At 59.2% G+C, this 23570-nt stretch overlaps 2 protein-coding genes across 2 annotated transcripts; one reads left to right on the forward strand and one right to left on the reverse strand.

Annotated features, from left to right (window-relative positions):
- The first annotated feature begins 73 nt into the window (after positions 1-73).
- RGP1 (RGP1 homolog, RAB6A GEF complex partner 1) lies at positions 74-19123 on the forward strand. The gene is made up of 8 exons (XM_059725412.1): positions 74-217; positions 7774-7910; positions 8768-8851; positions 15630-15779; positions 15863-16009; positions 17371-17498; positions 17775-17952; positions 18134-19123. The coding sequence occupies exons 1-8, from the start codon at positions 102-104 to the stop codon at positions 18355-18357; spliced, it is 1164 nt and encodes a 387-aa protein (XP_059581395.1). The 5' UTR covers positions 74-101; the 3' UTR covers positions 18358-19123.
- A 247-nt stretch (positions 19124-19370) lies between these two features.
- MSMP (microseminoprotein, prostate associated) lies at positions 19371-21589 on the reverse strand. Its single transcript, XM_006265996.3, has 3 exons — positions 21308-21589; positions 20806-20914; positions 19371-20520 (listed from the first exon to the last, which is right to left on the reverse strand). The coding sequence occupies exons 1-3, from the start codon at positions 21417-21419 to the stop codon at positions 20331-20333; spliced, it is 411 nt and encodes a 136-aa protein (XP_006266058.1). The 5' UTR covers positions 21420-21589; the 3' UTR covers positions 19371-20330.
- Between the last annotated feature and the right edge of the window lie 1981 nt (positions 21590-23570).

Genomic DNA, 23570 nt, shown 5'->3' on the forward strand with positions numbered 1-23570 from the left:
GCAACCCGCCCCGCCCACGCCCACGCCCACGCCCACCTCCTCCGCGCGCCCCGCCCCCGGCCACGCCCCGCCTCCCCGCTCCCGCCCCGCCCCCCGCCGCCATGATCGAGGTGGTGGCGGCGCTGGGCCGCGGGCCCGTGTTCCTGGCCGGGGAGGTGCTGGAGTGCAGCATCACCTTCACCAACCCGCTCTCCGCCGCCTCCACCTCCGCCTCCAGGTACCCCCGCCCGGGGGGCGGCCCAACACCCCCCAGCCCCGCCCCGCCCCGCAGTGCCCCCCTCCTGGGGTGCCGCAATCCCCTGGGTACTGTGTCCCTGCCCCTGCCCTGCGCAGCACGGTCGTGGGGTGCCGCGACACCCATGGGTACCGTGCCCCTTCCCCTGCCCCGCGCAGCGTGGTCGTGGGGTGCCACGACCCCCCTGGGTACCGTCTCCCCTGCCCCTGCCCTGCGCAGCGCGGTCGTGGGGTGCCACGACCCCCCTGGGTACCGTGCCCCTTCCCCTGCCCTGCGCAGCGCGGTCGTGGGGTGTCGCGACCCCCCATGGGTACCGTGCCCCTTCCCCTGCCCCGCGCAGCACGGTCGTGGGGTGCCACGACACCCATGGGTACCGTGCCCCTTCCCCTGGCCCCGCGCAGCGTGGTCGTGGGGTGCCACGACCCCCCTGGGTACCGTCTCCCCTGCCCCTGGCCCCGCGCAGCGCGGTCGTGGGGTGCCGCGACACCCATGGGTACCGTGCCCCTGCCCCTTCCCCTGGCCCCGCGCAGCGCGGTCGTGGGGTGCTGGGCCCGTGTAACGTGCCTGGCACTCCTGGCCTGTCCCTGACCTGGCCATGGGGTCAGCTTTGTTTGTGGCTCGTGGCGTAAGAGCGGGCCGGGGCGGTGGGACAGTCGTGCCGTGACGAGGGCCGGCAGCAGCCTGACAGGTCCTGGAGGAGGATCGCAGCAGGGGAATGGTGCAGAACTGGCCTCGAAACCGGAGCGTCTGGTTGCGCCGGGCTTGCCATGTCACGCAGGGGGGAGCTGCGCTGTTATTTAACCGTCCCCGCGATGTAGAGTGAAGCTGACTTCTCCAGCTCTGCACAAACAGCTCATTAAGCAATGCTGAGCTCTGTCTTGGCTGTGCTCGACGTGGCACAGCAGGTCCGAGCCGTGGGGCCGAGACTCGATCACCTTTGGGGACCTCAGCTGAGGGTCCAACCTCCCTGGACTCTCCATCCCTGGCCTCAGGATTGCTGTTCACAGGCAAAAAAAAAATTGCAGACGAGTTTTAATGGAAAACCGGAACAGAAATTATCCCCAGACCGACTGTGTGAAGTCTGGTTTTAGACAGGGACCAGGGATCCTTCTCTCATTACCTGGATTAACTTTGGTGACCCCCTTTGTCCTGGGGTTTTCTGCTTGTTTGCTTTTCTCTCCTAGCACCTCCCCTGCCATCTCCTCTCCCCTCCCCTGTTTTTTGTTATTCTAATTTCTCTGTCCTTGTTGCACCCTGCTTTCTGCACCCCGGTCCACTCACAGCATTTGGAGAGGTAACCACAAGAACTTGCGGAAGCTTGTGCTCTCCTTATATATTTGATTTAGTTAGTCTATAAAGCTGCATCTCTACCCTGCCTTCCGACTGTAGGTACTTGAGGTCCAAGGGGAACTGAATCACTAGCAAAAGTGGAGCAAACAAAGCTACAAGAAGCCCTCGGTTGGGAAGCGAATCTGGCAAAGACTTACAGAGGTGCAGCCCTCTTCGCAAGCCCCTGGGAGCGAGAGATGCAAGGAAGATGGACAGCGAAACCTTGCAGATGCGCAGCATATCGCAGTAAGCAAGAAGGGTCTGTGACCTGCTACCGCGGCAATCCTGGACTCCACCGCATGTGCTCACAGGAGAATGCCACTTGTTTAAAACAAACAAGAAAGTTTTTCCAGGAGTCCAGGTGTGATGAGGAACCAACACATCCAGTGATGGCCAGGTTGAAGCATGGGCATTGCCCCAGTCAAGGAGATTCCCTAAAGAATGGGTGTTTGCAGGGTAACCAAATCTCGTGCTGCGCAATTGAAGGCTTCTAATCAAAGTGCCTGCCAAGGCAGGAGGACCTGATGCAAATGTACAAAGCAAGGTCAGAAAACAGGTTGGCCATGAGTGAGGCACTGGAGGCGCAATGCAGAGGTGTTCTGCTCAAGGGAGGTGTCTCACGCTAGCAAGAGTTGCGTTTTGTGGGAACGTATCCTCAGCGCTGATGCCGAATACGCTTAGAACTGTACAGCCAGGAGACCAAGCTCAGAGGCACATTGGTTTGAGATGCCAGAAAAAAACATGAACAAAGGGTTAATTTCCAAATAAAGCCTGGCACTGAATGCGGCAGGCTCCGAGGAAGCAGGTACAGGGCGCTCAGCGCTCTCACCGTGGAAGTCTGTGGCGCGGGGGCTGCCACGGGAGACCCTCTATAAGAGCTGTGCTGGCGCTCCTGGACAAGGACCCATCCAGCCCAGCGGAGCTTGCAGGAACCGAACAGGAAGTCCCGTGCATGCTGGGGATGAAGAGCAGCCCTCCACGTACCTGGCCAAACAGCATGTACCTGCCCCGCAGGATAGGTTGCAGCCATTTCCCATCGCCTCTGATCTTCGCTGCCATGCACTTGCATTTTCACAGACCTACATTTTGAGCAGTGGCTTCTGTTCCACCCAGGAGAGCACACACATACCAGCAGACTCTCCTTCTGCCTGAAGAAGGGTGTTTGTACCCGAAAGCTTGCAGAGAACAATTTTTCCAGCTATTTAGTTGGTCTAATAAAAGCTTTCACATTTACCCACAGAATCTTGTGCTCCAACAGTTTCCTCAATGAATCTGACTGGGTGTTTAGCCGCTCCGCTGAGAGATCCAGCACCACCTCATCCCTGCTCCACGTCAGCTCCTGCTCCACTGAAGATGAAGTAAAAGCTGGTTCTTGACCAGGTGGTAAAGCTGGGTAATGTTGAGAGCCTCAGACACTGACTGGCGAAGCTAACAGCATGGCGGTTGTCACACGGTTTCATGTAGGTGCAGTGGATTTAAATGCGGCTGTAACGTGCAGCAACTCCTCCCTCCCTCCCTCACCCCCAGAGCAGCTGAGGATGTTGTACGGAGGTTCCAGCGTACAAGCGACGTCGGTGCAGATCAGTGATTTCTGCAGATGTAGTGTCACGGAGAGAGAGAACCACACCTTCACCCCCCACCCCACCCCGGAAAGGGGCTGTTGAGTGAGTTCATCTCGGGGCTCCCTCAGCACTGGAAACGCAGTCGAGCGTCACGCCCCGGCTCATTGAGACTGTGCCTAGGTCAGGAGTAACCACTGATGGGCTGCTCATTCGAGGGGGGAAATGCTGAGCCCCACAGCGAGAGACTGGGTTGTGTTCCTTGATATTTCAGAGAAGAGAACCTGGAATCTGAAGGGACGACGGCCGAGGTGAGCTGACCGAGGTGAGAGCCCTGTAAGACGCACACCCTAACGAGAGAGGGCAGTCAGGCCCGAGGACAGCGGAGGCAGTGGACAAACAAAGACCCCAAGGAAGGAGGGCTCTTGGGGTGTATGGGTTTGGTGACCTTTCTCAGGAAGCCACACCAGGGTTTTCAGTTAAGATCAGGATCCTGCTAGAAGGTGGTGCCACATGATGCTGCTGCTGAGGAAGGAGATTTTGGCCACTGAAAAAGAAGATGCCAGAGGAGCATCTGTCCCAAAACCATTTGAGGTTGTCCAGGAGCCTGGCAGGTGTCCGTGAATCCAGACTTATGTTTTCCTTCCTGGCCTTTTGAAGGATGTTTCTCCGAGAGATTTGTTTCCAAAGCAGTAGCTAAAGCACAAGGTGGGGGGACTGTGCTCAGTTTGGAGAACAAAGGATGGCATCAGTTGTGGTGCTTTCTGTTTAGCGTATTTGTGGACAGCCCTTGATGAAGGCAGAGGCAGGGAAGCCAGTCCTAGAGACGGCACCGCTGTGCAATGTGCCCCTGGAAGTCAGAGGAGGCCTTGGCACCTTCAAGCACGTGAAAGGGTTTGTGCTGAGGTAGCCTACGGGGGGTCCTGGGCAGAGGATGCCATTCCTTGGCCACCTCAAGCTTCTCCTTGTCCGTGCAGCACCCAGGCACTGCCAGCGCCCCCTGCGTCACCTGGGCACGTTGGGCCGTTCTCGGTGGCTTGGGGCCTTGTGACTGGGAGTTGTGCAGAGGGGGCATTAGTGCAGTTTTCATAGGTTAGACCAGTGATTCTCAGTCAGGTGCCCTGGCACCCTGCAGTGCCTTGAGATCCTTTCAGGGGTGCTGCGGGGTGCCTCGCAATGATAGCCCTGTGAGGTGAGCAAGCATGAGTCACAGGGTAAGCGCAGAGATCTCAGATAGGAGTCCAAAGCATTCAGACCTGTTCTGCGTCCTCTGCAGCAGAATTGTTCTGTTATTCTTCTGTGGTCCAAACAAGTGAAAACAAAGAGCTGGCCTCTTCCGAGGGGTGCCCTCAGTCCAAAAAGGTTGAGAGGCACTGGGTTAGACAGAGGCTTATCTGGGGTGGTTCAGACAGGGTTACTCCTGCCTTGAGCAGGTGCCTTACATAACAGAGAGGCCTGCCTTGAGCAGGGCTTGTTGGCTACAAATGTCCAACTCAGGATCCTTAAAATTCTGGTTTATTAGGCAGATTGAACCACTGTAATGAAGTTAAATTATAAACCTTGGGACTGGTCCCCACACACACACACATGCGCACACACATTAGCGAGCTACAAGAGTCAGGTATACCTATCCCGATGGCTGGAGTCTGCCATCGAGGCTTCTTCCAGCATGGTTTTCATAGATTTCATAGACATTAGGACTGGAAGGGACCTCGGAAGATCATCGAGTCCAGCCCCCTGCCCAAAGGGCAGGACGTCAGCTGGGGTCATAGGATCCCAGCAAGATAAGCATCCAGTTTCATCTTGAAGGTGTTCAATGAAGGCGCTTGAACAACCTCCGGTGGCAGGCTGTGGTATTATCTTCCAGAAGGGGGTCGCCGGCTGGTGCTTCTGGCTGGACAGGTCGGGTGCTGGTCAGGTTGGAGATCAAATGGGCGCTGCTGAGGGTCACTTTTCACTGCTTTTTATCTGTCCTTGGCAGACTTTGGTGACTCCCCAGTTTTCAGGTTTGCCCAATCCAGGGGTCGTTGACCCTCGTGGGACTTCCCCCTCGACGGCTACTGGATGGCATCTGTCAGCCCCAGGGGTCGTCCGCATGTACATGCAGGTTTGGGAGTCCATTGATGAATTTTGAATAGGGCTCTGGGAACGGTCGATCTGGAGATATTCAGCCCAAAAGTTGGTCCCCGATGTTGATTAGCTCAGACCAGGGCTTCTAGCCCTTGATCAGTGATGTTTAGAGGTTTCCCAGTTGCTACATTGTCTTCTATTGATTTCTTCTGTTGGTTGATCTGCGGTTTCCCTAGGTGTTAATTGCTGCCTGCTACCGTGTTACGCATTCAATCACGGATTCACTGCTCTTTCAGGGGCCGCCTGATACAGGGAAGTGAGGTTTGACTCCTGCCCTTGTTAACATTATTACAATGTATAACTTACTTCTGAAACTAAACACATTTAGTTGAAAGGTGAGGAGTATAAAATATAAGCTACAAAAGTAATGTCATGGCGCACAAATAGATAAAAATACCAAAATACAAGGGGAGATACAAAATGCACCCATACAAATTTTAAAACACAATTCCTTATCTTAAAGTGAAAAAAGAGGAAGGAAGAAAAGGTAGAAGAGGAAAAACATATCCAAGGAGGGGAGAGCAACTGCAGGCAAGAGGAAAAGGGGGCTTTCTGCTACAGGTTGGATTAGCCAAGACCGCCCGAGGGCCCTGCCAACCTAGCCGTTCCACAGTTCAATGCCAAGTGCAATCTGCAGCACGCTCTCTGCGCATCGGGAGGTGCAAGAGCAGTGTCTGAGACGCCCGGCCTGGCCCGGCCCTGCCAGCCGTGAAGGTTGCCAAGTACAGAGTGCTGAAGGGGTAGGATTCACACGGGGAAATCTGCAGGGCATGGGAAGCTGAAGCAGCAGTCAGCGGCCTACAGACTGCGGAGCTGTTTGATATGACCCACGATGTGGGAGTTCGGTGGCTTGGGCACTGGTGGCCTCTGGCAGTGGTGGCAGGAGCATCCCTCATGCTGCCGCAGGAAGAAAGGCAGTGACAGCCGGCCAGGTCCTAGCACTTGCCCACCTCTGAGCCGAGCAGGGTCACCCCAACCTACAGCCGAGAGGGGTGGCCGACTGCCGTGCTAGGCAAACACCAGAGCGACACACGGGCCTCGGTGCCCTGGTCTGAGATTGGGGCTGAACTGAGCGGGCAAGAGCCTCTCGCTGGCAGGCTGCAAGGCTCTTCGCTGTGTCGCTGCCCAGCCCCCAGCACACTAAATGCTCCCCGCAGGCTCCTGTTCATTAACGAGGAGCAGCTCCCAGGTTTGCAATGTCTCGTTCTGGGCACCATGGCAAGCTTTTACAGGCTGCTGGGGTGGCAGGAACATCGCAGCAGCGGGCTGAGACCATAAGTAAGGAGGAACGTGCCTGGTAGCTTCAAGGGAACCTGGCTTAGCAGTGCTGTTCCAGCACCACTTGCTGTACCTCTCGTGTCACCGGCTTGGGCTCTGTGGGCAGAGAGAGAAGATCTGAGGGCGTTTTCCGCGCAGCGTCTGGAACCAGAGAGCAGTGGTGCAGGGGCCGATGAAGGCCAAGCCTGTTTGCCATGCAACAATCCCTCCCGCTCCTCTGGGCTGTGGGGAGAAAGCCTCCAGCAGCGCACCGTGGTAGCAGGTCTAGCACACCAGCACTGCTCCCGGGACCCCTCGGGGTGGCATGGGAGGGAAGGTGTCTAGCCAAAGGCAGGAGTACTCTGGCCCTGCTCGTACAACCTGCCCCCTCCGTGATGCTCAGGCCAGGGCAGGAGGCAGCCATTTGGGGAAGGGGCCATGCACTCATCGCTACCAATGGGTTTCTGGTCCTCTGACCTGTGTGAGCGCACGGGTGCTCGCCTGGAGCCAGGGTTGGAGGTGTCACTGGTTAATACTGTGCTCCACCTGTGCTGAAGGAAAGGGTGGCTCCAAGACCTTCCCTGCATCCTGCAGCTTCTGCCCTGCGACTCGGTGCTGCCTTCTGTAATCAGACCCGTGCCACGTGATCGTGGTGGAAAGAGAAATGAGGGTCAGTCTCCACCTACCCCCTTGCATCTGGTCCTTTGTCCCCGCTCTTCTCCCCGTTCCCTGGGCTCTTGCAGGGTGGAGCCTCCCCATTGCTGACACAGGTCGGAGGTGACCACGTGGTGCTTTAGTGGGGGCCTGTGGGGAAGGACCGGGTCCCAGAGCTGAGAGCGGTGTGAACAGAGCAGCCCCACTCTGCTCCTTGTCCTGAAATGCAGGGGGAGGGTGGGGGCTGCCATGGCCAGCATCTTTCTCAGCCTTCGACCGGGTCACCAGGCTTGCCAAGACCTGATGGTTGCCTGTTGCAGCCTGGTGTGAAGCAGGGAAGGGGCTGAGACCCCCCACATCAGGGAGCCTCTCCACTATGGGGCTGCAGCCCAAGCCCCTCCTGGCTGGACTTGGGACACAGTCGCGTGGGGAGACACCTGAGCCATCAGGACTGGGACCGAAAGGCCCTTTCCCAGCCAGGGACCAGAGCCCTCGGTAGAGAGGCACAGCTGGAAGGGCTGTGGCTGTGTGGACTTTCCAGGCCCACCTGCCCTCTGGACCCATCTGGCTGTCGGTGTCTCACTGCCCTTCTCTCTCCTCTCTCCCCAGTGAGATGCTTGCATGGGCCAGTGCGCAGATTCACTGCCAGTTCCATGCCAGCGAGAACCGGGTGGCGCTGCCTCCCTCAGACGACAGCAAGCATGATGTGCAGGCTGAGAACGAGACCGTCTTCGTCCCCAACAGAGGTGAGCACAGGCCTCTGGGATGGGGAGAGGAAAGGGCGCCGATGGGGAGAAGGTGATTGCAATGGAGAGAGCCAGCCAGACTGGTCCTGGTGCACTCGACAGGCCTATGAGGCAGTAGATGAAGAAACCCCCTTCCCACCTGGTAGGATTCCCTGGGCCGACGTTTCTGCAGGAGCCTTTGGAAGCAGGTGATGAGACGAGGGGAGGCAGCCCTGCTGGGCCTAGAGCACGAGGTTCCAGGTCGCAGGGTCTTGCCCCCCGGTTCAGGGTCAGCCTGAGTGCTGCACTGGGGGTCAGGAAGGGATTTTCCCCCTGGTCAGATTGATACGGACTGGGGATGGCAGTTGGCCTTCCTCTGCAGCAGGGAACATAGCCTCTTCCTTGGACTTTTGAGTGCATTTAAGCACCCCTTGCAGTGGCAGGACACTGCCAGCCTCCATGTCTCTGCTTTACCTGGGGCAGATTTGGGGGCTCTTGGGGTCTTTGAGCTTCGTAGTTACGTGTTGTGTAGGTTTAGGAATAAGTTAGATGAGGACATGTCTGGGATGTTACGAATGGGTTTGATCCTGCCTCGAGCAAGTTTGGACTGGCTGTGACCTCTGGAGGGCCCTGCCAGCCGGACTTTTCTATGATTCTGTGAATAACACAGGCAGGGGCACTGGCATTAAAGTACGAGGGCCATCAATCCTGCTGCTTTTGCCCATTCCTCTGCCCATCAAGAAGTGGAGATGAAATCCCATTCCCCAGGCCATTGGTGAGAGCTCAACACAGCTGGCTGGGGCATGGTGTGGTCCTGGCACCTTCCCCAGGGAGCTGCTCTGCTGCTGTGCAGCTGTTACCCTGTCCTTCCCTTGCAGGAGAGAGAGGCCAGTGCATCCTGTCCACTCCCCCCAAGATCCTCTTCTGTGACCTGCGGCTGGATCCTGGAGAATCAAAGTCCTGTAAGCTCCATGTCCGCTCTCATGGGAGGAGGTGGGGGCGGGGGAAGAGGACTCTGCAGCCGGAGTCTGTGCAGCCATGAGACACGCGGTCTTTGCTTGGACTCTAGACCAGCTCTTGACTGGGTCATTCCTTGCTCAGAGCCGGAGCTGAACTGTGCAGGGGCAGACAGGCGGGCTGGCGCACCAACGTGCGGCTCCCTGCCTGTTTCTCACTGCAGTGTAGTGTTCGTGGGCAGAGGCTCAGGCCTTCTGGGGTCCTGGATCCCCCTCTGCTCCGGACCGTGGAGTCTGCCTCTGCTGTAGGTTAGTTCCCGTAACTCTCCCCTCTTCCACGGGTAAACAGGGTCCCTGTGCAATGAGGGCGAGCCTTTCCAATCCCCACTTCTGCCCCAGCTTTGTTCATCCCTTTGCAGCCTCTGCACTGGTGCCTTGGCCCCTTCGTACCCTGCAGGGATTTTCCATTCTCCGCTTTTCCCCTCTGCTGGTGGAGCTCGTTCCTCCAGGTGCTGCCAGCCTCTCGTCCCCGGGACTTCCCTGCGACAAGTCTGCTGTTGTCTGGATCTGCCAGGAGTTCAGGGCACAATCGCTGCCATCCCAGTGGTCCATGAGGCCACAGCCCTGTTTGTGCTAGAAGTGGCAGGTTATATGCTGACAGGGCTGCCGAGGTGTCACAGGCCTCCCCAGGCAAAGGTTTTCTCGGCAGGTCGAGGTGGTTGCCCAAGTGTTGAGTTGTTGGCTCAGGTTTTCGCCGCTCGGAAGAGCTGTCATGGGGAGGGTTAGACAGTGTCTCCTGGGAGCCAGCGTGAAGCTGCTGTTCCCACAGAGCCACACTGCTTATGGCCCCCCAGACGGGGCTGGGCCAAGCCCTGGACAATGGGCCCTGGGGCCTGGCCTGCCATGGCCCAGGGAGCAGCCAAGATGAGGCTACAGAAGAAATGTGGGCAAGTTGGAGAGTCCAGGGGAGGACAGTGAAAATGGCTGGGGCACATGACTGGTGAGGAGAGGCTGAGGGACCTGGGCTGATTGAGTCTGCAGAAGAGAAGACCGAGGGGATTGAACAGCAGCCTTCACCTCCCTGCAGGGGGGCTGCAAAGAGGATGGAGCTGGGCTGGCCTCAGTGGGGGCAGATGGCAGGACAAGGAGCAATGGGCTCAAGCTGCAGCAAAGGAAGTTGAGGTTAATTATGAGGGAAAAACCTCTCGTGAGGAGGGTCGTAAAGCACCGGAACAGGCTCCCCAGAGAGGTGGGGAATCTCCATCCTTGGAGGTTTTGAAGACCTGGGTAGAGAAAGCCTTGGCTGGGATGATCTAGGTGGGGCTGATCCTGCTTTTAGCAGGGGTTGGATGAGATGTGACCTCCTGAGCTCCCTTCAACCCTTGTTGTCTGCGATTCTTTGTTTCATAGTTGGTAGCGTCAGAAGGGACCTGAGCAGGTCGTCAAGTCCGACCCCCTGCCATGGGCAGGAAGGATGCTGGGGTCAAACGACCCCAACAAGGTGATTATCTAGTCTCCTTTTGAAGACCCCCAGGGTAGGAGCCAGCACCACTTCGCTTGGAAGTTGGTTCCAGGTCCTAGCCGCCCTGACTGTGTAGTAGCACCTCCTGATGTCTAGTCTGAATCTACCCTCTGTCAGCTTACGGCTGTTGTTCCTTGTCACTCCCGGTAGTGCTCGGGGGAACAGGGACTCCTGCAATGCCTTCTGGTTCCCCTTGACTAGTTTGTAAATGGCCACTAGATCCCCCTCAGCCTTCTCTTGAGGAGGCTGAACAGGTTCAGGTCCCGTCGCCTCTCCTCGTAGGGCCTGCCCTGCTGCCCCCTGACCGTACAAGTGGCCTCCTCTGGGCCCTCTCCATGCTGTCCACATCCCTCCTGAAGTGCGGCGCCCAGAACTGGACGCAGCACTCCAGCTGTGGCCTGACCAGTGTCGCGTTGGGGGGGGGAATCACCTCCTTGGACCTGCTCGAGATGCATCTGTGGATGCACGACAAGGTACGGTTGGCCTTCCTGACCGCGTCCCCACACTGCCGGCCCATGTTCATCTTGGAATCAATAATGACTCCAAGATCCTTTTCTGCCTCTGCACTGACGAGAAGGGAGTTCCCAGCCTGTAGGTCTGCTGCTGGGTCTCCCCCCAGGTGCAGCGCCTTGCACTTGTCAGTGTTGAAACCCATCCTGTTCTCATCTGCCCACCTCTACAACCTGTCCAGATCTAGTTGTAGCCTGTCCCTCTCTTCTAGCGTGCCTACTTCTCCCCACATCTTAGTGTCATCTGCGAATTTGAATAAGGTGCTTTTCTCCCCCTCGTCCAAGTCACTGATGAAGATGTTGAACAGTGTGGCCCGGAGGACCAAGCCCTGGGGGACCCCACTGCCCACATCTCTCCAGATCGAAAATGACCCGTCCACCACCACTCTCTGGGTGCAGCCCTCCAGCCAACTAGTGACCCATCCGACCATGTAGGCATCAACACCACAGTCGCCTAATTTTTTAATGAGAATGGGGTGAGAGATAGTGTCAAAGGCCTTCCTAAAATCCAGAAAGACTACGTCCACCGCGACACCTGCGCCCAAGGATTTTGTGACCTGGTCGTAGAAGGCACCAGGTTGGTCTGACAGGACCTACCCCTAATGAACCCGTGTTGGTTGCCCCTAAGCATAATCTCCCCTGCTGCCCCTCGCAGATGTGCTCCTGGATAATCTTCTCAAAGAGCTTCCCCAGGACCGAGGTCAGACTAACGGGCCTATAGTTTCCCGGGTCTTCCTTCCTCCCCTGCCGGCTCTGGAGGGCAGAGATTCTACATCTCTGCTATAGGTTTACGTACAGAAATGGCTGAGTCTGTAGCTAAGGTGGAGTGAATCTGTCTGGGCAATACCCTGTGCCCTTGTAACACCTGCCGTGTCCTGCATGGGGCTGTCAGCACCTGCCCTGCAGTCGCACAGCCCACTGCACTGGGGCATCCCCAGGGCTGGTGCCCTTTACAGCCCCTTCTCCCCAAGCACACTGACCCCTACACAGCTCAAGCTCTCCCCTCACCTCCCTGCTGACAGGCTGCATAGCAAAGACCCCGCTGTACCCTGCCATGAGAGCCCACGTGCAGCCCAGCTCCCTGGCTGCACTGTGCCTCTCCCCGGTCATCTCCCAGGCAGGGTCCAGGAGAAGGGCATGCTTTCCCCAGAGGAGCTTGGCCCCCGCAGCTCTCAGGTATCTGGATGGAGCCGGAGTGCATGCAGGTCACTCAGTGTCACTGCCGGCTCCGGAGGGCAGGGTTAAGGGTGCGTGGGCGATCATCTTAAGTCTTCATTTCCTGTTTTCCAGCTGTTTGAGGTTTACTAAACTCGGAATTCAGGAAGGGCTGAGATGGAGCCGTAAGAGCTGCCGTTCACTTGGTCAGACCCTGGTTCTGTCTCGCCCGGTGTTGCACGATGGGCGACAGAGCAGAGGCTGGAAGGGAGATTGACCAGGTCTGAGCAGGGTTTTCCCTTGCAGCCTGCACCTTGAAGGTCCAGGAAGTTCTGACTAAGAGCCAGAAAAACAACTCCCTGGTGTTTGTTTTGAACTTACTACCTGCTGGTTTGCTTTGTCACCCCAAGCCAGGCAGCCTTGAACTGCTGCTTCCATCAGCCGCTTGTTCTGATGGCCAGCACCCTTCGCTGTTACGCACTTGGGCCTTACTTATACAGGCTTGTCTGGCTTCGTCTTCCTTCCTCTGGCTCCTGTTCTGCTGGATTCAGGAGCCCTTTTAGCCTTCAAGATATTCTCCCCAGGGAGAGGCTTGTGCACTGTACACACCAAGTGCCCTCTCATTGCCTTTTCATAAAGCCAAGCAGATGGAGCTCTCACTCTTGCTCTGTCGATTGCTTTTTCCAAGCCTAGAATTACTTCTCTGCTTCCTTCCCATGTTTTCAGCATCCTTCAGCTGCTACTGGGCTGTGTATGTCCAGATGAGGCAAAGACAGGCTGGGTGGAGAGGGTTGGAGAGGCCTGTACCTTTCTGGGACCCAGGAGAGACCTCAGCACCGTAACCCACTGGGAGTGCCCTCACCCCCAATGCTGGGTGGCCACGTGATGGATAACGGGCCAGCTGGTGCCAGTTCCCCCGTTAGCTCAGGGTGTCTGTCGTGGCTGATGGAAAGAACATGAAACCTGCTGCAGGGCTCAGGTCACGCTCTGCTCCCCAGGGGCCAGGATGAGATCTGCACAGGGCATGGTTCCCTGCTGCCTCTTACGGGTTTCTCGCATTCCTCTGGCCCCTCGGGTTATGGCAGTGGTCAGGACAGGGTCTGGCCCAGGCTCACGCGCTGGGTTGCGGAGGATTTTGCTGTAGCTCGGACAGCGCTGGTTGTTCTGGACTGTCCTGACTTGTGAGTGCTTAACATTCAGTTAAGATTGCTTTTGTGTATGGACTTGTGCATTTTTTTATAATTTTTTTAATAATTTGTATCCAAGGCCAAATTTGCCAAAACTAATTCCAAATCCAAGAGTCCAGAACCATAAGTGGCCCTACTACCGGCAAACATCCTCCACCCAAAACTGGGGCTTCAGATGTTTCCAAAACATTTGGCGGGCATCCTACTTGCAGGCCCAAGCCCGGAGGCTTGGGGTTCGGATGCCCCCGAGTTTTGCTTACCATAAGGCCCTCAGAGCAAGCAAGGGAGCAGACTCCCATTTCCATAAACTGGGCTTAAAGCCACTGCACATGGACTCGTACATGCGTAAAACCGGGGTTTCACAACCTACCGCTCCTGGGTCAGCTCCCCCCCACAGAGAGCTTAGGTCCGGCCTGTAAAGGGCCTTCCAGCCTAGGGCGGCACGGGGGAGCGTGGCAGCCCTCCTTGTCTGTGACTGTAGGTGTTGCTGGCCCCTGTCGTACGTGCTGTGGGTGCGCCTGTAGGCGTCCTTGGAGACTGCTGGTGTTGGGTCTGTGAGACCCAAGTTGCTCTGAGGAGTGTTGTTATTAATGTCTGTATGTCCCAGCCTCTGCCCTCCCTGGGACACTTGTATCTCTGCAATTTCACAGATTCATAGATTTCTAGGGTCGGAAGGGACCTACTAGATCGAGTCCGACCCCCTGCCCTGGCCAGGAAAGAGTGCTGGGTTCAGACGACCCCAGCCAGGTGTCTGTCCAGTCTCCTCTTAAATACGTCCAAGGACGGGGACAGCACCACCGCCCTTGGAAGCATATTCCATGTCTGGGCAACCCTCACTGTCAAGAATTTTTTCCTGAGGTCCAGTCTAAATTTGCTTTCCCTCAGTTTGTGGCCATTATTTTTAGTTACCCAGATGGGCGCCCTGGTAAACATTGTATTCCCTATTTCCTGCTGTCCCCCCCCGATGAGTTCGTAGGCAGCCACTAGATCACCTCTCAGCCTGCTCTTGTGAAGGCTGAAGAGATTGGGGACCCTCAATCGCTCCTCGTAGGGGTTTTTTCTGTAGGCCTTTAACCAGATGTGTGGCCCTCCTCTGAACCCTCTCCATGCTGTCCACATCCCTCCTGAAGTGCAGCGCCCAAAACCGGACGCAGTGCTCCAACTGCAGCCTGACCAATGTCGCGTAGAGGGGAAGCATCGCCTCCCTGGACCTGTTTGTGATGCACCTACTTGTGCAAGAAAGGGGGCCGTTACCTTTACTTATTACTTCACCACACCAGTGACTCAACTTCATTTTGGAGTTGACTACGACTCTGAGATCCCTTTCCACAGTCGTGCTCCTCAGAGCGGTGCCTCCCAGGCTGTAGGTGTGTTGATGATCCTTCCTCCCCAGGTGCAACACATGGCACTTGTCCTTGTTAAACTGCATCCTGTTTTGTTCAGCCCATTTCCCCAGCCTGTCCAAATCTGCCTGGATTCACTCCCTGCCCTCTAGTTTGTCTACCTCCCCCATAGTTTGGTGCCACCAGCAAACTTGGACAGGGTGCCTTCTGCTCCCTCTTTTAAGTCACTGATGAAGATATTGAACAGCACAGAGCCTTGGGGGACTCGGCTGCCCACATTTCTCCAGGTAGAAACTGACCCGGCCACCACCACTCTCTGGGTGTGTCCCATAAGCCAATTTTCTACCCACTGGACTGTGTAATAATCTACATTGCAACTGTTTAGTTTATTTGTGAGAACTGGGTGCGACGCTGTGTCAAAGGCCTTTTAAAAATCTAAGTAAATAACATCTACCTCTATTTCTTCATCCAAGCATTTTGTGACCCGGTCATAAAAAGAAACCAGGCTAGTCAGGCAGGATCTGCCTGCTGTGATCCCATGCCGGTTGCCCCTTAGCATTATTTTACCCGCTGGTCCCCCACAAATGTGATCCTTAACAATTTTCTCAAAAGTCTTGCCAAAGATAGAGGTGAGACTAACCGGGCTGTAGTTACCTGGTTCCTCCTTCCTCCCCTTCTTGGAAATAGGGACCACATCGGCCCTTTTCCAGTCCTCCGAGACCTGTCCTGAGCGCCATGAGCGCTCAAACAGTCGTGCCAGCGGCTCCGCTGTGACTCCAGCTAATTCACTAAGTACCCTCGGATGAAGATCATCAGGGAAGCCTGGGGAGGGGAAGGGCAGTGCTTCTGTGTGATCCATCTCTGGGTGGACCAGGAGTGCTACGGTGCTGACAGCGGGCTGGGTTGGGTCCTTGGCCTTTGACAAGAGCACCAGGGAAGATCAGCCCTGCCCCTAGCCAGTCTTTGACGCTGCTCCCCCCTTGGGATCCTCTGCTCCAGGGACCCTCTGCTCAGCCCAGCTGCAGCCTCGCTGGCCCAGCTGAGGTGAGCCCGCCCCTCTCATTGCAGACTCCTACTGCGAGGTGCTGCCGGTGGACGGGCCGCCTTCCTTCCGGGGGCAGTCGGTGAAGTACGCCTACAAGCTGACGGTCGGCTGCCAGCGCGTCAACTCCCCCATCAAGCTGCTGCGTGTGCCCTTCCGGGTCCTGGTGCTGCACGGTAGGGCCTGCTGCAGGCGGCATCCTCCCCGCAGCCACCCACCGCCGTGGCACTGACTCTTCCTCCTTCCCTCCCTCCCCCAGGGCTCAAGGATTACCAGTTCCCCCAGGATGAAGCTGTCGCCCCCTCGAACCCCTTCTTGGAGGAGGAGGAGGGGATGAAGAAGGACCCTCGGCTGGCAGACCTGGCCACAGAGCTGCTGATGGCAGCCACCTCTCGGCGTAGCCTGCGTAGGTTGTTCCCTGCCTGACCCTGCTGTCCTCCTGCTGCTTCTGCCGCAGGCCCTGCTCGTGTCTCCTGCCCCATCCTGGCCACCAGAGCATAGAGGCTGCTCTGGCAGTCCTGCCTACCCACTGGTACAGGAGCCCTGGGGTTCGCAGCAGCCGGGGGAAGCTGCCCCACCCAGTCAAGGGAACGAGCAGCTGGGAGCACCCTGCTCTCTCCAGCCGAGCACCCTGCTCTCTCCAGCCAACCACCCCCAGACTTGTCCTCCTTCAGCCAGCCAGTCCCCTGCTCCAGCTGACACACAAAGTACGTTACAGCAGGTGGCAGCGTATTTTTTGCTAGATCCAATACCCACACCATCCTCTCCCCTTGGAAAGCCACTAAGGAGTCCCAGTGGGTGGGTAGCTGGAAGAGGGGATGGAGCGCATGCCCTCAGCGAGTTTGCAGATGACACCAAGCAGCAGGGAGTAGATGCACTGGAGGGTAGGGCTAGGATTCAGAGAGACCTTGATAAATTGGAGGACTGGGCCAAAAGAAATGTCATGAGGTTCAATAAGGAGAAGTGCAAACTCCTGCACTTAGGAGGGAAAAATCCTATGCTGGGAGCTCTGTTCTGCAGAAAAAGACCTGTGAGTTAGAGTGGACAAGAAGCTGGACAGGAGCCAGCAGTGTGCCCTTGGTGCCAAGAAGGCTACCGGCATCCTGGGCTGCATCGGTAGGAGCGTTGCAGCAGATCAAGGGCAGTGATTCTCCCCCACTATTCAGTACTGGGGAGACCACATGTGTCCAGCTGTGGGCCCCTCACTACAGAAAGGATGTGAACACATTGGAGAGAGTCCAGCAAAGGGCAACAAAAATGGTTGTGGGGTTGGGGGACAGGACTGGTGAGGAGAAGCTGAGGGAACTGGGCTGATTTAGTCTGCAAAAGAGAAAATTAAGGGGGGGGATTTGATAGCAGCCTTCAGCTCCCTGCAGGGGGGTTGAAAGAGGATGGAGCTGGACTGTTCTCAGATGACAGAAGGAGCAATGGGCTCAAGCTGCAGCAAGGGAAGTTGAGGTTAGATATTAGGAAAAACTCATGAGGAAGGTGGTAAAGCACTGGAATAGGCTCCCTAGAGAGGTGGGGGAATTTCCTCCTTGGAGGTTTTTAGGATGAAGCCTTGGCTGGGATGATGTAGTTGGGGATGGTGCTGCTTGGAACAGAGGAGTGGACTGGATGACTCCTGTAAGGTCCCTGCCAGCCCTCGTTATCTGTGGTTCTGTGAAAACTCGGTACTGGGGAAGGGATGGGCAGCTCTCTCTAAGAAGGGAGGAACCATCTCGTGGCTGCAGCCTGAGCTTGCTGAGCTGTTCCCTCTCTCCGCAGACCTGTATAGCATCAGCAACACCCGTGGGAAGGTGGGGAAGTTCTGCATCTTCAAGACAGTCTATAAGATCGGGGAAGACATCATCGGGACGTTCAACTTCTCAGAAGGGGACATCCCCTGCCTGCAGGTCAGTGCAGCCCCTGCTCCCAGCCCCACCATCTCCGTGGCCAAGGCCAGGAATGCAGGCAGCCCCTTAGCTGGCCCATGGGTGCATGTGGGGGAGCACAGATATCCATGGGCTTCCCTTTCAGTGGAGGGGCCCTCCTCAGGCTTCCCTCTGGGTTTGGTCGGGGTGGGGTGAGGGGTGTCACCACAGGGGATCACGTCCCTTTACCCTACTGGCGGAGGGGCCACCCAGCTCGGCATCACCCTTGACCCCTCACGTGTGCGCCATGGCCCGCAGTACTCGGTGAGTCTGCAGACAGAGGAGAGCATCCAGGAGGAGTTCCAGCGCCGGCGCGGGCAGCCCGTCTCCTTCAGCACTCACGCCCGTCACCAGGAGTCCTGCCTGCATACGTCGCGCAGCAGCTTCAGCCTGCCCATCCCGCTGGGCTCCACGCCAGGGTTCAGCACCAACATCGGTGAGTGCCCGCCAGGGCCGGCCATCGGGAGGGAGCCGCTGGGTGGGCAGGCGCAATGCCATCCCAGAGCTGTGGCTGGGCTCTTGCGGCCGGGTGCTGCCGCCCTAACCCAGTGCTCCCATAGCTGCTGCCCAGTGCCCTTGTGCTGGCAGCCTCTGAGCCCTCTCCCCACTCTGCCCAGTGTCTCTGAAGTGGAGGCTGCACTTTGAGTTTGTGACATCGCGGGAGCCGGTGGAGACTCACCTGGTGCGTGAGAACCAGTCAGAGACGGTCACCTGGAGCGGCGTGGAGCAGATCGACGTGGACACCTTCAGCTGGGACCTGCCCATCAAGGTTCTGCCCACTAACCCTGTCCTGGCCTCCTATGTGTCCCCCTTCTCCAGCACCAACTCCACCACCATCTGATGGGAGGCTTGGCCTGGGCCCTGCGCATCCTCCCCCGGGTCCTGCAGGACTCATTGCCCCTGTGCGAGGAGGGGAGGGACTAGCGCTGATGTGCAGACTGCGTGCCGCCTCTGCAGCTTGTCCCCAGCAGCCGGCCCATGCCTGGCTGGGCTTCCCTGAGCTGTGGGCTCTTGGGTTGGTGACCCATCTCCTGCTCCTTTCACCCACACGTGGGCTTTGCTGGAGAGAGCTGGGCGAATCAGTGAGCTGCCCTGACCCCTCCCAACATTGCGCCCCTGCCCCCGAGCAGGAAAAGGAAGAGAGCGGGGACCTTTTAGCCACTGCCTGTCACCGGGCTTGTGCTCTGGCTGCCTTGCCAGCCCATGCAGTCTGCTCTGAGCTGCGAGCTTGGCCTGCCCCAGGTCCAGGTCCAGGTCCAGGTCCACCCACTCTGCCTGTGACCTGCTGGGGGGCAGCGCCTTAGCCCTCGGCGCAGCACAGGGTTGGGCTTGTGCTCTCTAGGGCTGTGGCCCAGCTAGGGAACAGCGGGCTCCCGTTTCCCACCAGGGCCAGGCCAGAGAAGCCTGTGCTGGACCTCGTATCCCCTGGGCTGGAGGGCAGGTCCAGTCCCTCTGGGCTGTCCAAGGCCCTGGCACTGCCCACACAGAGCTGACACCAAGCAGGACCGCATGGGCCAGGCCCTTCCCAGCTCGGCCCCCGGCCCCTTCCCCCACAAGCCCTTCCCAAGTCTGTTTGTGTGTGAATCAATAAACAGCCGAGTGCCTGACCCACAGCCTCTAGCAGCCCCGATCCTGCCCAGGGCTTTGCACCAGGGGGCCCCCGAACAGCCCTCACTGCGCCCCAAGCCCCTGCCCTGTGTCCCTGCTCTGTGCTGGGCCTGCGTGCAGGCGCCTCCTTGCTGTCCCACGGGCCTTTCAGAGCCCGGAGCATGGGGGCAGCGGGGTGTGGCGGACTCGGCTGGTGTCCTGTTGTCTCCCCCATGCACATCCCCGGGCACACAGGCAGAGCCCAGGTGGACTGTGATACGTTTATTGCGAGAACAGAACATCTACGCAGGCTCTGCGCCGGCCGGGCGGGGTGCCGCACAGCCCGCTCCGCACCAGCGCCTCGGTCGCTTCAGCCCAGCAGGGCACTGTGGCCCCCTCTCACGGCACTAGGCAGGGACACCCCACGGAAGGCCTGGCCTGCGGCTGCAGTTGCCCCAGGGCACCCAGCACGTGGCCGCCTCCTGGCTTGGCTCCCCCCCGGGGCCCAGGTGCGAGGCAGGTAAGCTCCTCCGCTCGTGGGCAGAGGCAGGGGCTGTAGTGGTTCTGAGGGTGGAAGGAGCCTCTGGGCAGCGCAGCGCAGTGCAGAGTGCCCCAGGACGTGCTGCAGGTCTCGCTGGTGGGGTGTGCCCTGCCAGTGGGGCAGGCAAGGGGTCTGGAGGCAGGAGCCCCGGGCGCAGGGGCAGGAGGCTGCCTGGGGGCCGTGCACATTTGAAGCCGTGGATCAAGCTGGAAAGAATCGATCTCCTTCCCCTATACCCAAAAGCTGCTCCCACCGAGCCGGGCTGGGGGCTGCCTGTCCACTCCCACCTGGACACTAGCATGGTGCCATCATCCCCTCCCCTGCTTTGTGAGGCATACTGCCCTTGCTGTGCCCATCTCTGGTCAGGCAAGAGCCCCCACTCTCCTGGCCTGGCCTCCACGTGGCTTCCCCCAGCCAGGGGCTTCTGTGCATGGGTAGGAGCAGTGGGGTGCCCGGAGCCCCCCGCTCGGAGCTGGGGCTGCTCTTGGAGAGGGAGCTGTGCTGTGGGCAGGAGGGGCTTGGGAAGCTGAAGCAGAAGCAAAGCCATGCCAAGGCAGCGCTAGGCCGTGGGTGCGGACCCGGATAGTGGTTTCCCTGGGAGGTGGCTGCAGTGGAGAGTCTACGTGGCGGTGCTGCAGGTCTGGCACATGCAGTGGGTGCGCCGGCGGCGCGGGGCTGCCGGGCCTCTACCGGCTCAGCCCCGTCTCCAGCACCTTGTTGAGCGCAGGTTCAGGGGTGCCGGCCGAGCCCCACTCGCGCTCCAGGCTGTTGACGCAGGGCAGGCCGGGGTTGGCTTTCTGCACCACGGAGATCTGGCAGGTCTGGGCATCATAGTGGGCCTCGCACCAGTCGGGGAAGTCGATGGGGTGCTGGGTGCTGCAGGGAGAGAAGGGATGGGCCGTCACCCCGCGCTGTGGGGGCACGGGCTCCCAGGCCAGGCTGACCAGTGAGTTACCTGAAGCTGCTTCCCCATCCCACGCACCCCTCTGTCACCCCACAGCCCCCGGGGCAGCCCCACAGCTGCCTCGCAGCGCAGCCCAGCCCAGCCCAGCTGGTACCAGCTGCTCATCCTGCATCGGCGGCACATCTGCAGGCCCCGCACCCAGGTGCTTCTCTCGCCCTGTTACGGCGCCCTGCGGACCAGCCCCCCGACCCACTCACATCTCGCAGCAGCCCACGCCGACGGGGTGCAGGCAGGTGCAGAGCAGGCAGTTGGTGCTGAGCCACGACTCCCCCAAGCTGAACTGCTTCCCCTCGTACTGGCAGGTGGCTGGGAGGGGAAAGGCGGTGATGAGGCAGTGGCCCGGGTGCAGCCCAGGCCCCGTGACAGGTAGGAGCATGCGGCAGCTGTTGCCGAAGGAGCCCCGAGCCTGGTGCAGGGACGGGTGCGGGTGCTGGCACCGACAGCCCCAGGCTGTGCCCAGCATCCAGGACCATGCCAAGAGCACCAGAGCCTCGTCCTGCCCTGCCCTGCCCAGGGTGGCTGGGAGCTCCGTAGCGGTTTCCCAGGCAGGTGGTGGTGGTTCATGGACCACCGCTCTCCCTCATCAGCCCACCGGGTTGCAATGACATCCCTTAATTGCACAGCACAGCACCCGCTGCCAGGGGAAGGGGAGGCCTCTCCTCATGCCCCACATCTCCACCTCTACTCCGACCCCCTTACCTTTTGCCTGGAAGTAGCACTTGGCCTGGGAGCCCTGGAGCTGGAGGAGCAGAGACAGCACCAGGCAGAGCCTACCCCAGACCTGCCCAGCCTTCAGCCCTTGCCCGGCCATGGCTGCAGCTCAGATGGGTTCTTCCTGGCCCTGGCGAAGTCCCACTTCTCTCTGTCTCCTGCTCTGTCCTTCGCTCTCCCTTTTAATGCTCTTCCCCGTCCCCATGGGAGATATTTATAAAGTTCAACTTTACGACCCTGGCCACCAGCTGTGCCCCACTGGAAAGTTGTAAAACTCATTTCCTGATTTGAAAGGCACGAAAACAAGAGGCAGGATCAGGACTTTAACAAGCTGCGAAAAGCTGATTCATGCCCTCCGGGCAGGGCTCCAGTTGGAAGCCCCAAGGGGCCCGGGACGCGGCCGGGAGGTCACGGAGCCGGCACCCGCAGGTGCAGGGCAGCCCCTCGCGCCGGGACCCGGGCACAGGCTCTCTCTGAGTCTGCCCGGGGCGCCAAGCTGGCTCCGGTCCCTGAGAACATCCACGGATTAGATGTCAGGGCAGCGGGTCTCCGAGTGCCCAGCACATCCAAGCCTGGAGAAGGGCCAAGGGCTGCAATCATGGCAGCTGTGCATCCACCCCTGGGCTGGCAGGAAGGTTGCCCCAGCCCCGTGGCAGAGCGTGGGACCAAAGCCACCGCGCAGCTGTCACCAGGCCCAGCCCTCTCTGCCCTGCAACGCTGTGGCCTTGCAGCTGTCGGCAACCCAGGGCACGAGGGCAGCCCTCCCCTTGGTGATGCCTGCCACGGGCCAGCATGTCTGCAGCCACCGGGAGATGCTGCAAAGAGGGATGCTCTGGCCCCACGCTGCAAAGAGCAGGATACAGGGCACAGAGGACACACGCCAGCAAAGTCCCTGGGCTCACACCGCGTCCCAGAATCTGGCCCCGCGGCCCTGCCTGGCTGGACGGCAGCATGAGGCCAGGCCACGGAGCCATGCAGGTGCCCGGGGGACAGCCCAGCCCAGCCCTGCCCTGCCCAGCGGGTCTCCAGAGCTAGATGAGCTCTTCTCAGGGCTAAGCAGGAGACACGGGCAGCCGGTCCTCTGGCCTGGACAGTGCAGCCACGGCTCCTGGAAGCAGCAGAGGATGCAAGGGCTGAAGGATGGACAGAAATGTGCAGGGGGCAGGGGCTCAGTTGTGGCACCTGCATGGCCAGAGGACGAGGGCAGCAAATGGGGCCCCAGGATGGCCCGGTGTCAGATCCAGCACCTGCTGCCTCAGTGGTTGGGCTGGCGTGAGCTGCCCCGTGTCAGGTCTCCTCCGGGTTTGGTACAAGTCTGGGTTTGCCTTTGAGGCCGACTGACCCTCCAGTGCATCCTAGCTCTGGAGATTCCTGCCGGCCACCGCCACGTCCACCACTGCCCTGGGCCGTGGGGCAGGCGTCCAGGGACGGGGGGACTCTCCATCACCGGAGGCGTCAAGGAGAGGCTGCGCAGCCACCAGCCAGGGATGAACTCGGCATTGTGATGCCATGCGCTGCTGTGGGGCTCCCCGGGCTGCAGGCTGTGCTGGGGGCCCCCTTCCGCCACTCCTGCTCCGTGTCAGGGAGTTGTCACCTCTTCAGGTGCTGGGGGCCGGCTGCAGCCCAGGCCACGATGGGAACGGGGCTGCGCCAATGCTGCTGTGGGACCAACCCGCAGGGTCCTGACTGGAGGGTCTTGCCCCTGTGCTCAGACTCAGACCGACACTGCACTGGGGGCAGAAAGGGATTTATCCCCTGCTCAGAGGGGTGCAGACTGGGGGGTTTTCCCTTCCTCTGCAGTGGGGGCACGGCCCTGCCTGGGGTCTCGAGAGCATCTATGACCCCCCTTTGCAGCAGCTGGGTGTTGGTGGCTGCACCCGCCCTGCTTTCGCTGGGGCAGGGGCAGGGGCAGGGGAGCCCTGCGCTGTCGACCCGCTGCTCTCTGTGTAGCAGCCCAGGATTTGTAGGGATCCCGTTCCCCGGCTGCTCTGCGGCTGCCCCAGGGCTTTCCCCTGCTCAGGCCTGTCCCGCTGAAGGGCTCCCAGCTGCAGATGCAGCGGTTCTCGTCCTTAACCCCCAAAGCCGTGACCAGGTGATTTCGTGGCATGCCCAGGACTTTGGGCCTCAGCGCCTTCCCAGTCCGGCGTGGTGCTCCCCTGCGCTCTGCAGTCGCGGTGCCTCCCGGCCTGGCATCACGGCTCATTTCATCACCGCGCCTCTGCCTGCGTGCCGGCCCCGTGTGACTGCTGTA

Source organism: Alligator mississippiensis, chromosome 3 (genome assembly GCF_030867095.1).
Source record: "Alligator mississippiensis isolate rAllMis1 chromosome 3, rAllMis1, whole genome shotgun sequence".
In the NCBI taxonomy this organism is placed as follows: domain Eukaryota; kingdom Metazoa; phylum Chordata; order Crocodylia; family Alligatoridae; genus Alligator; species Alligator mississippiensis.

Excerpts from the sequence above, each read along its gene's own strand:
- RGP1 (XM_059725412.1), top strand. The coding sequence starts at position 102 with ATGATCGAGGTGGTGGCGGCGCTGGGCCGCGGGCCCGTGTTCCTGGCC. Across the intron at positions 8,852-15,629 it reads TCCTGGAGAATCAAAGTCCT|ACTCCTACTGCGAGGTGCTG; the intron begins GTAAGCTCCATG and ends CTCTCATTGCAG. Across the intron at positions 16,010-17,370 it reads CACCTCTCGGCGTAGCCTGC|ACCTGTATAGCATCAGCAAC; the intron begins GTAGGTTGTTCC and ends CTCTCTCCGCAG.
- MSMP (XM_006265996.3), bottom strand. The coding sequence starts at position 21,419 with ATGGCCGGGCAAGGGCTGAAGGCTGGGCAGGTCTGGGGTAGGCTCTGC. Across the intron at positions 20,915-21,307 it reads GTGCTACTTCCAGGCAAAAG|CCACCTGCCAGTACGAGGGG; the intron begins GTAAGGGGGTCG and ends TTCCCCTCCCAG. Across the intron at positions 20,521-20,805 it reads GGCGTGGGCTGCTGCGAGAT|CACCCAGCACCCCATCGACT; the intron begins GTGAGTGGGTCG and ends CTCTCCCTGCAG.